Source organism: Meriones unguiculatus, chromosome 10 (assembly GCF_030254825.1).
Source record: "Meriones unguiculatus strain TT.TT164.6M chromosome 10, Bangor_MerUng_6.1, whole genome shotgun sequence".
NCBI lineage: Eukaryota > Metazoa > Chordata > Mammalia > Rodentia > Muridae > Meriones > Meriones unguiculatus.
The window spans coordinates 69,453,561-69,465,911 of record NC_083358.1 but is presented as its reverse complement, the minus strand read 5'-3'; the positions used below and the strand labels follow the sequence as shown (position 1 = coordinate 69,465,911).

General features: G+C 40.3%; 1 protein-coding gene across 2 annotated transcripts in view; it reads left to right on the top strand.

The window, feature by feature from the left end:
• The window catches only part of Ppp3ca (protein phosphatase 3 catalytic subunit alpha), a 285,924-nt gene extending 277,154 nt beyond the window's left edge, over nt 1–8,770 (top strand). The window contains exons 12-14 of one of the 2 annotated variants that reach the window (XM_060392657.1): nt 977–1,074; nt 3,958–3,987; nt 7,000–8,770. In XM_060392657.1, coding sequence (XP_060248640.1) covers nt 977–1,074; nt 3,958–3,987; nt 7,000–7,196 — 325 coding nt within the window. In that variant the 3' untranslated portion in view covers nt 7,197–8,770. The remainder of the gene's footprint in view (nt 1–976; nt 1,075–3,957; nt 3,988–6,999) is intronic. The other variant, XM_060392658.1, reaches the window with a different exon arrangement.
• The last annotated feature ends 3,581 nt before the right edge of the window (nt 8,771–12,351 follow it).

Genomic DNA, 12,351 nt, shown 5'->3' with positions numbered 1-12,351 from the left:
GTTTTGGGGGGTGGAGGTACCCGTGGAGCAGTGTGGAATGGGAAGAGGAGCAGAGCTGCAAGATGGAACAACCGAACAAAGGAGCCCCAGTTTCTGAATTGAGGGAACAATCATGTTAGAAATCATAAAAATCTTGACAGTTGTATGAAGCACTGTGTGTTTGTGCTAGTGCATGCATGCGTGCATGTGTGTGTGTGTGTGTGTGTGTGTGTGTGTGCGTGTGTGTGTGTGTACGTACGTATGTATGCGTATTGTAATCTTTCCCCTACACATGTAGCATTGCATGACCTGTTGTATAGAGAAAACAGGATATTTCTATTCCACCGTTGTTCTTTAACTCTTGAGTCTGTGTAAGTCAGAAGTGATTGCTAGGTGATAAGCAGAGTTGAAACCATGACTCACTTACAGTAATTTTAAAGCAGGGTCATATGAGTAATGCATTTCGTGTAAACCAGTCTGTGAAGAGGCTGAGCAAGAGGAGCTCAGGAATGTTACCAGCGGCTTGTGGTTACCAGTTGCCATCAATCTGTGTGTCTGCCACGAGACACATGGTCCTTCAGTGGCCGCCTGAAATAATTCCCGAATAGATGGGTCTTCATAGACTGTGCTGAGCCCTTCACTACAGAGCAGGCCTGCGCATGCGCTGCTGCTTTCCAGGTACACAGGTCCTTGTCCGTGGAGACCCACAGCAGCAGCTTTGCCTTGCAAGGCGTGCTTCAAAGCTACAGTCATCTCCAGGGCCATCCCTATGCAGAAGCGACCCCAACTCCACAGCTCCATCAGGTGCTCTTCTCGCTGCAAGCCGCGTATAGAATATTCCCTCTGTATAAATAGATAAAAATGTTTTATATCTTAAAAAAAAAATGAAAGATCCACAGAGCCCATATGAGGTAAATATGGGTTCTCACGTGCCTTTTTCTTTTCTTCCACAAAAGAAAGCAGGCATTAACTTCCGTGACCCCTCTGTGTCTTCCAGAGAAGAGAGTGAGAGTGTGCTGACCCTGAAGGGCCTGACCCCGACAGGCATGCTCCCCAGCGGAGTGCTTTCTGGAGGGAAGCAAACCCTGCAAAGCGGTAAGCAGGCCGGGCGGTGTGGCGGGGAGCACGCAGCCCGCTGTGATCCATGGAGCCTTGAGTTTCTTGTTCATCGATGCTCACTCATCTTTTCAGTTCTTCTCGGCTGGAAGAAGGGCAAAAACTCACACATCAGTTTGATCACTCATGTCCAACGTGAAAGCATCCTCAGTCACGGCGGCCCCTCCCCTCACCAGCACACGCATCCGTGCCCTCACGTCTACCTCCAGCACAGCTCATTTCTAGGGAACCTGTGTGCACAGCAGTAGGTTTGAGCCCTCGGAGCTCCCTACCTCAGCTAATCCATTAGTGCAAGTTTTCAGTTATATCCTAATAAATACTCTGCTTGTCTGCATGATAGGCAAAATGTATACACATATGTATGTACAGTTAGAGATTTTATTAGAAAAAATATAAAAAGGATAATTCAGTTATCCGCTTGAATAGAAATCAGACCTACACAAGCTTTTTCTCTGATTCATCAGAAGTACAAGAGAGCAACCACAACCACATTTTGTCAAGGTTTCTTGTTTGTTTTATTAATAATAACATCTCTTTTAAGTAGATATTTTACTTTCTAGTCATAACTGACTGGACAAGTAACATCTAGCATAGCTTTTTATTATGATGAAAATTTCTTATGTCTGCAAAGGCTGCTAGTGTTACAAAACCATTGAACATTTGACATATAATTAATGCAAATGAAAAGATCTTTTAAATGGCCCCTAATTTAAATTAAACTTAATTTAAATATTCACATATAGCTAGTATCACCCATGTTAGACAATTACATATACTCTTTCTTCTGTTATATTTGTCCTTTATCAGTCTTAATTAATATTATCACCAATTAGAATATAACTTATGAACATTTTTGCTGTTAGGGTAGAGTTCAACAGATAAAAAAATTACAGCAAAAATATACTGTAGTGTTTTCATACAATCTCAGCCTCTTCTTTTTCTCTCCCTGGATCTTTCTCGTACTTTCTTTCCTATCCCTATCCTCCATCCCAAGAGACTCATGTTTTTATACCATTTTGTTAATCAGACATTTCTTCCACACAACACATAATGGTCAGCTCAAGAGCACACCATTACCAGACCATCACACTTGAGTGACAACAGTCATAGCCTTTACTTTCAGATGACTTTCCTCAGAAAATCGCTGTCTTTGAGCTGCCACAAGAATGGAAAACCAGTTCAGTGAAAGTAGGACAGTCTATAATAGTTGAGGGTGAAAATCCCTCTATAAATAATCTATAGCTGGAAGTCAGTCACTTCATACACACACACACACACACACACACACACAAATTTCCACCAAAATGAACATTCTGAGAAATTAGCATAAGGAGATAATTTATATGCCCATTTATATGATCATTTATATGCAAGTCTGCCCAGCTTATGGAAAGCTACGGCCTTTATAAAGTCATGGTGCAGCAGAGGCTCACGCTGTCAGTGACCGACCGCAGACTTCCTGCGCAGACAACCCACTAGGCCGTGTGTGTTTCTGCACCAGGGATGCTGGCATGGTTCCAGGGTTTTTGCTTTGTGTCTAAACTTAAGGTCTTTTATGTTCTTACAGTGCACAGTGTCCCCATCAGAGGGTCACCTGTATTTGTACCTTCACTTAGTCAACTTTTTTTAAATCTATGTTTGTGTTATTCTCTGTGGATTTCACATACACATACACACACATACACACACACAGTGGGTTAAGACTCCATCTGTCCTGAGAATTTAAAAACTCAGTGTGTATTTAAAACCACTGCATTCCTGACTCCTATCTGACCCCCTTCCGTTGGCATCAAAGGAAAGCTGCTCAAAGCTTAGGCATTCAGATCTTCCCCATTGTTATGAGGAATCCAGAATGCATTGTTAACTGATGCATATGAGAACATTGTAGTTTTCAATTTTAAATTATGGGAAAAAAATGCAAATTAATGTCCACGGGTAGAATATTAATGTCAAGCATTTGAACTTAGAGAAATGTTTCATGTTTTGGCCTTTAGTAAGGGAACATCAGCTGGCCTTAATAGCACAAAAAAAAAAAAAATCTATACCTGCACAGGCAAAAAAGCATGGAGCCTTAGTAAGCAGTGGGCTTCCTCGACCTCTGAAATTGCCATTTCAGCATTTCATAAGATGCCTCACTAGGGGACTTGAAGGTGCTGATGGAATTGCTGCTCCTGCTGTGCCGGTACTAGCCAGGCACCACCTCCAGACTGCTATTGCAACAAGCAAAAGAAAACAACTTGAACTCAGCCTCTGACAGAAGATGTCCAGGCTTCATTCCCTCTGTTGTCCCTCTGTTGTGCGTCCCTTCCTTTCCCTTCCCTGGCCTCCTCCTTCAGACAGCTTGCTATCATCTCCCTTTAAATCCCCACCCCCGCCACTGTGTGTTTCTCTCTCTGGAGGAAACACTGCCACTCACGATTCAATAACATGAAGTACAGCACCAACGTCACACACCAGCTCCAAGCTCGCCCTTTTTGGATTCTAAAATGCCCTTAGAATCAGAAACACCTTGTAGGTTTCTATAACCCAGTTGTCAGTTCAGGCCAAATGACAGAAAGGCCTTCTGCATGTTTCCCTAAAGGGCGTTGTCATTGATTCAGCCAGGACTTCAAGCTGCCCATTCATTCCCTCAGGTATATGCAGGCCATGACTGACATTTCTCACTTCTGTGGTGTTTGTTTATTTTTATTTCCTTTCTTTTTAGCTTTTCTGTCTAGTTGTCTATGCCAGAAGCCAGCACTTAGAGGAACATTAATTCTCCCTAGTTCCTTTGATCGTCACTGACTTGCTCTTAGACTTTAAAAAAAAAAAAATCCTCTGCTCATTTTCTCATTCATTTTGCACCCCCTTTCTTCTCTTCAGCTACTGTTGAGGCTATTGAGGCTGATGAAGGTAAACTGGCCAGGGCCCTTTCTGTTGTGCCTGCAACAGATAAGGGTTCTGCTGGGTGTATTCATTTTTTTTAATTTTTTTTTTTTTTATTTTTTCTTTGCTGTAGCTTGTACAGAGTGTGTGGGTGTTGGGCTAACAGTCGTGGCTCAGTATTAACCGAAATGTTCTTGCTTTAAAGGGGAAAAATGTCCTTCTATGGTTTGTTTGTTTGTTTTTCTCTCTCCCTTAAAGCTATGTTTGACTTTTGTATACAATGAACCTAGCCTAATCACAGAAAACGAAAGGATTATATACATTTATAAATTTCTATATATCATGAATGATGTGGGGTGGGGGTTATGGCAGCTGCTTTGACAAGTGACATGTAAAAACAATGTGCTCTGAGCTGAATCACCCCTCCCTCAGATCGCTTTCAGGTAGGACAGAGACGAAAGAGAATAAAATTAAGTCTTCACAAGCTCGCAACAACAGAAATGCTTTTTTACGGTTGGACGTCACTTATGTCTCCAAAATATTCCAATGTGAGACAGATGTGTAGCCGTAAACATTCATCTTTATCAATTTTAAGCAATCAATATTTGGAAGAAAGTTAACATTCATAAAATATTTTAAGGAGTCCAAAAGGGATCTGTGGCTGGGGAAGTGGCCGGTAACAAGACTATCAAGCAGACAATTAATTAATCATTCCGAGTGTCTGCTCTGTTAGGCCTCTTGCTAGGAGCTTCAGAGGAAATTGAGAATTATACATCTCCAACTGCCTTCTAGCACTACTCAAGAGCAGTATGGTTGACCCTTTGGTAACTAATTTGTAATTGAATGCCATTTTACTACATGGTTATAAGAGACCTACACGTGAAAATAGTTTTTAATATTATGTATATCACATCCTCTGGAATTTTTTTTAAAAGAACAATTTGAAGTTCCCCTTTAAAACAAAATTCTTCAGTTGTATTTTGTTCTTGCAAAATAACTTACTTTTTTTAAAAAAAATGTGTGCATATAGTCCTTTGGTATGATGTAAAAGTGTCACTCTAGCTTTACAATTTGCTCCTGATTTGGATACGGTAGGGGAAATGACAGTGGTGTAAGAGAAAAATACAACTGTTTCCTAAATAGCAGTGAGCAAACTGCTATTTATGTGGGAATTCTCCATTCCTCTTGGCAAAAATCTAATCTGCAGTGTGCATTCCTGTTGATAGTTTGGCTGTTTTCTGTGACTCTGTGGCTCTGTGTTGTGTTCAGTAGACTCCCAATGTAAATTGCTAACACCCATTGTCTGACCAGCAGCTAGAGCAGAGCGCTTTCTTCCACACAGGGGAGACAGTTGTGATCAGAAATGGAGCCCCATCCTGAACTAGAGTCTATTCAGCTACATTTTACGTTCCTATGCTCCAACCTTGTTGATTTCAAACCTAGAGCCTCCACTGTTTTTATTTATATGAACGAAAGTTCCATCATTTATCACGACAGACTTCTGACTCATGAGATGATGTCATTTAGAAAAAGAGTAAGGTGTCTGCTAATTTTTGCCCCATAAAATAACTGAATTAGTTTTCAGGGTGGGTGCTCAATAGACAACTCTATTATTTTTTTCAGTTTATTACTGAATTGCAGAATTAAGAAGCTTTGCTTTGGGCCTTGGTCTTTCCCATCTCCCCATGTTCTTCTTCTCACACTTGACTAATCACCATTATGCTAACCTTAAAATGCAGAGGGGGAACAATCTGTTTCTCTTTATAATGAGCTTTGAACAACTGTGTAACTCTCTTAGGAATGTCATCCATACTAATGAAGGGCTGCACATTTGTGTATGAGTGGCTGGCAAAGTGTCAGCTTTAAACTGCTTTACTTCACCCCCCTCCTCCCAAAAATTAATGAAGACGGGAGGATACAAGTACCTTGAAATTTACCTTAATAAGCCATGGAGGTGCAGCCCAGTTCAGCATTGGTGATTGGCCTTCCGTTCATCCCTGGCTTGCACTTCACAGGAGTAAAGCAAACTGATGTCATTGGTTCCCCATCTGTGTGTTTCATTTTCAGCTCACTGTTGGTGCACCCACTGAGGAAGTTATTAAGTTTTTCACAAATACCTGTCATATCTCTCTGTAGCACACTAAGGGTCACTAGAGGAGAACACAAGAGTAGCCAAGATTTTAATTAAAAGGACCAAAACCAATTCAAAAATTGTGAAAAGCATCCACCTCTGGTTTCTTCAACTACCACTTGATGTTGCTCTAGTGAGAGTAAAAGTTTTTCTCGGGTTAGATAGTGATGGGTACCAGATGAAAATCAGTTTGACCTGTTCGCTGCTGAACGGCAGAAAATGCTTGTCTACCTAGTCATCTGATCTTTATTTTTGAGTTTCTCTTACCTCCTCACCAACTATAAATCTTCCAGTGCTAAGTGGGAAAATAGATAGATTATAATTTCTTTTTCTTCCCCCATACCACTAAATCGAGATCCTTGTAGGATTTAGAGATGGCAAAGAATTGTCCCTGTCAATTCCTTTTCTAGTTCCTTAGACTTCTGTTCTAAGCCATTGCTAGCATTCGGAGGATGCTCCCACCGAATTTACCATTACTGGCATGGTGGCAGAGTAAGACTAGGGCGGAAGTGCAGCCTATTTAAGTCAGGGCATCAATGGGTCATCCAGCCAATGATGTGGCTAGTGTTGCTGGATCCAGAGGCTTCCCCTGGAACAGCTTTTCCCTTTACCTACCCACTGTGGATTTCTGTTATCTAAACTTTGATGAAGACAAGAGAAATGCTTACATCTTAATCACTTCAAGAGGACATTTTGGTTGGCAAGAGACATTGGCTGTTTTCAAACCCTTGGTTCCCTCCAGTATGGTAAGGAGTCTGTTGTGTTGTCTTCAGGTCCCGTCACGTTGTTCTCCACTAAAGGACTCCCACCCACTACGAAGTCTGTAACCTCACCTGACGCAAGCGCGGTGCCCTTTCGCTGTGCTCCACCTAACGCTCTCTCTCTTTTCTTAATGATTGTCTGTTTAGCTATCAAAGGATTTTCTCCACAACATAAGATCACTAGCTTCGAGGAGGCCAAGGGCTTAGACCGAATTAATGAGAGGATGCCGCCTCGCAGAGACGCCATGCCCTCCGACGCCAACCTTAACTCCATCAACAAGGCTCTCGCCTCAGAGACTAACGGCACGGACAGCAATGGCAGTAATAGCAGCAATATTCAGTGACCACTTCCTGTTCCCTTTTTTTTTTTTTTTTTTTTTTTGAGCTGCAGGGCATGATGAGATTGCTGCATCTCGGCAGTTGGATGTTCTTGCCCCTGATGGTAGCTTGTTTGCTCTGGGGGCCAGGAATTGGATTCAGTTTACACTATCATGAAAAACAGAGGGAGAGAGATAATAAACTATATTTTGGTGAGGGCGGTGATTAAACACCTCTTTTGGGTATGCCTTTAAAAAAATGCTTCTAGGAAAAAAAGTTTTAAAAAGAAAGCTAATGCTAGTCTATACTGCAATGTTAGGGGAATGAACATGTTTTCCTACTGCACTGGGGACTTCTAGATAGCTTAATGAAAGGCCTTTTATTCTGTTACTGGACACGAAAACTTTGTCTAATTTCTTATACTCTATTGTACGTTTACAGTTGCAGCACTAAAAATGGATGACATCTAACATTTTTAACAAAAAAAAAGATGTACAAACTAAATAAGGACTATTTATTGATAATGTTTTGCTACTCTTGTCAGACAATGGCTATAAAGTGAATTAGGCAGTCTTAAGAAAAACAAAAAAAAAACTTGGAAAAAAAAAAGAATGTTGCAAATTTGTTAAAATGCCAAAAAAAAAAAAAGAGGACAGTTTAATTTTTGTATAGATCATGCTTACCTCAGGTTCCTTTAGTTTGCTTGAATGCCCTTCTTTCCCATAGAACACTTACTAATTTGGCAGTGAATACATTTTCTTTAAGTTAAAAAAAAAACTGGAATAATTACACCCATCTTTTTTGCTGTTTATATTTAGGGGTTTTGTTGATAAATCAAGTCTTGGTTGTGGCTTGCTGAATTCAATATTTATGAGTGGTGCATTTTTAAGTATAGTGAACACGACACCATAGTGCAGTGATGAAGCATCTATATTCTGTAAAAAACAAAAACAAAAAAAAAATCTGCCTATGCATGTTTTTTAAGAAAAAAATAAAATAAAATGGCTGTATCGGCCTGTATGGGACTGTAATGCGCTTAGTGGTCTGACATATACTGGAAATGTATGTATACTGGCGTACTTTATATTCTCTAAAATGCTTAATGCCTTTGAAATTTTGTAATCAAAAAAAGCTTTGAAAAAATCTAAAGGGGAGAGTATTCTTAAAAGTTTTTAACATAAGCTTGTCAGTGCACACATAGATGGTTGGCATGTTTAGCAAACTTTGTGAAATTTAAATAAGTTTGTAGTTACATGTGAAACTCTAAATGCATGGTAACCGTTAATGTCATAACAGTTTAGTTATTTCGTTCTGTTCTGTCATGTGCCACAAACTATGTACTTTTTTTCACTTTTTTTCCCCTTTGTATATTAGTTACGGGTTACAACTGGTTCATTCTGAAAACAACAAAAAAACAACAAAAGTCCATTCATATTTTTTAACAATTGTATAAGTGCCCAAGTCATTCACTACAGCCTAAAGCCTTGCCTTTGTAATTTGACTTCTGAAATGTTGGCAATCAGAGCATGCACCTGTAACAATGACAAAGAAAAAGCATTTTATATTACTACTCAATAAAATGTGCATGAACTTAAAAAAACGCTCATCCTTTCACTGAGTCTGCTGAAGGGAATCCTATGCACAATCACCGTGGTGTTCTCTGGGTGCTGGCCTGACCACCACCCTGCACGCTCACCACAGGCTGCTTCCCAAGGGCCTCATGATCCAAGGGGTGGTGCCCTCTTCTGCTGTAAAAGTCTTGGTGGGTTTGTGTCTCAGAAGTCAGCAAAAGAAGTCATCTTCTGGCTCCCTTGAATACAGGACCTGTTTCAGAAACCAGAGTATTCCTTTTAATTGGAAAAAAGAAATTGTCATCAATGTATTGTCAGATTGTTTCAGTTGTATGGGATGCCCTCCCTGCTACAGCAAGAAGGACTAGTCTCCTGAGAGCATTTCCATTAGAGAAGAGCTGCATTTTGTACTGATACAAAGTTTGTATTCCCATGCTTTAGTTGTTATCATGCGGAGATTTAGGAGACACCACATTTTGGTTTGTTTCTGACATTGTTCATTTTTCGGTGCACTTTGTTTATGTAATAAATTATGCCTATTATATTAAGTAATAAGAGTATGGCAATTAGAAATAGAGTGTATCCAAACAAAGATCTATTCGCTGACAAAAACTTCCCCATGGTTATTTGACTGAATCAAACGTTTTTCACATGGGTATTTCCCCCATCTTTTAACAAAAGTGACATCCAAGGAAAAAAGATGCAACTTGCTAGAATGGTGTGAAAGAAATGCTGATTCTGGTACCAATGTGTGTATTTTCTTTCTTCTAACTACAGAGAAAAATATCCCAACAATATTAATAATAATCAGGTTTTTTGGATTTCTTTCTTTTGCAAATTGTGCTAAGGAAACTATGGCATAGAAATAAACATTTGACATTGAAATAAGCAGTTGATGTGAGTATTGCTTGTCTTTTGCTCAGTGTTAGGAAAGAAACACTGAATTTTTTTTTTTCACATAATTTGATCTGTCAAAGAAGTCAATCCAGAGTTGAAGGTCTTTCTCCAGACTCGACAACAGTTACAAATCTTTCTTATTAGTCCTGTCTCTTTATGATGTGGACAAACTATTGGATTCATGAGTTCTCTTGCTGGGTACCTGGGTATAAACACACGCGCATATATGTGGGCACTCACGCATACGGCCACACACCCATCACCAGCTGCCTTTGTGCCAGGGTGACTCATTTTCACAGGGTGCCAGTTCCTCGGAATTTCTGTGTAGTGTTTAGAGGACTAAAAACTACATCTGCTAGGCCCTCCTCGGCAGGCTTTCTTGTCAGAAATAAATTCATCTAACATGTATTATCAAAAAAGACAAAATGAAAAAGGACTTGAGAGACTCAGCTGTGAGAAGAATCAGTGTGGTGTCTCAGCCTGTCTCCAGCCTGTCACTTGGTCACGTAAATACTGGAATATTTCGTGCCATTTGTCCAGACAGTGTTCCTGTGATGCTGTGAAAGCCCTCTGAACCATTTTGTCCTGAAATACTTGCTTCCTGCCCACCCTTGCTGAACCCATGTGAGATCATTTTGATACCCACGTACCCATTTTCCTATCCCTAAACTGGGCATTAGATGAAGTTAGCTACTTGAATGCGATAGATGGCCAGCCTTCCTTAAATGTGTCATACTTGAGCCTGAGTACTTCATGTCAGTCACTCACTAGGCCCCTTGAATGGGACAAACCCGAGATTGCCACACCTGAAGATGCTTTGTCTACCTGGTGACATGGCCATCTACTTTATTAGTTTATTTCACAAGTAGCCGGTCTCTGCTAGGCTGTGACTATCCCTCTCGCTTTTGTATGTTCTTATATTTCACTCTCATGCATGCACACACGCACAGAGCCACTATGTCATACCTCCTTCAAGGCACATCCAAGTTTTGAGTATAATATTAAATATTATATCAGCATTCTGCAGGACAGTGAGTCAGTGTCAAGCTTAACGTGGAGTGTTTTTCCGGTGCTTCATGGACTCTCTCTCCCAAATTTTTCTTTAAAATAATGTAAACCAGGAACTTTTCTAAGTAGGCCACTGATGATATGTTCATACATCGTAACAAGAAGCACAAAAAAAAAAAAAAAAAAAAAAAAACTATTTCTGGTGACCATATTGTCAAGAGGCAACTGCCGTACTGGAATTTGTGTCGAACAATGAGAGACCCAAAAGGAGAGCCTGTTTCAAGGAAAGACTAAGAAACTCCCCAGGTAAACAACAGAAGTCCTGTCATCGACCATATTCCAGAAGACAGTGCCGACGCTGGAAAAAAACATCTATTTATCAGAAAGTTCAAGTGGCTGTGAGATGAGCCTGCATTCCATGAGAGTAAAACTTCATTCGAAGAGATCAAAACCAGACACCCAGAGGTTGACACCATACATGACTCCTAAGGGAAAGTACATGGTATGGGTCAGGCACAGAGCATGGTAAGAAGCTGACCTCAAGGGTGGAAAGTATCCTACTCAAATCTAAATGTGCCAAAACACTACAGGATTATGATTCTTCAATAAGATTTGGGATACCTTGTCAATTATTCGATCTAAACTATTCCTTCAGAACTTTATGTTCTCAAACATACTGTCTCAGGGCTGAGCTCTGCATCAACTAACACAGCTCTTTATGGGTTTTATACATCGGGTATCTTTTACAGATAGAAAAAAGATACCAGCTGGGAACAGTTTGCAGTAGATTGGGGGGGAGGGTTGAGATGATAACCTGAGATCTCAGAAAATATTGAGTTAAATTCCAATCCAAAGGCATTCTTCCCACGTTACACAGAATGAGCATCCCTTGTCCAAAATGCTTAGAACCAGAAATGTTTCCAATTTTAAGATTTTTGAGATTTTGTAACAAGGCTGCATAGATTTTCCATTGAGATCCCCTCTCTGAAATACTCCAAAACCCAAGATATTTGCAGTTACTTCACAAAGTTCCAGGATTCAGACTTTTGGCTTAGAAATGTTCAACCTGGGTTTAAAAACAACAGCAACAAACATGCTAGAAATAGCTAGGTTTGTTCTCAATAATACCACAGTGTCCATAGGAATTAGACTTGCCTCTTCAAGGTAACATGCAAGCTTACCCTGTGACTCTTGGCAGTCAGCTGACGTTCCAGGCTGGACAGTACTTGACATCAGCCAAGTTAGACTATACAGTGAGCCAGCTTCTCTGCTCTCTGGGTACTCACATACATTCTCTGTGTGGGATGGCTTTCCTCCGAAGATGTCAGATTCATCTTCGGAGTGGGGAGGAAGGAGGTAGCCTGTACTACCTGTGTTTCAACATTTACTCACGTGCAACACTATTGTGAGAACGGTGGCTTCTCTTTGAAGCAATATGCCACTCAATATGGCACACTTGGTGTGCCTTGGAGAAAGTAAAAGGCAAGCACAAATAGATTTTTCCCTACATGTCCTTAGAAGACTTCATGCAGCAAACATTTAAGGAAAACTGGATAGGAGCTTTGCCATTCAAATGGCCCAAGGCCTCATAAAAATCCCCTAGAGTCTAACGTGAACTTACAGCATTCTTTTATCTTACCCTGTTTATCATAGCTACTGTGTTCACCATTATAACTTGCCAGAATTTATATTTAAAAATAAAAAT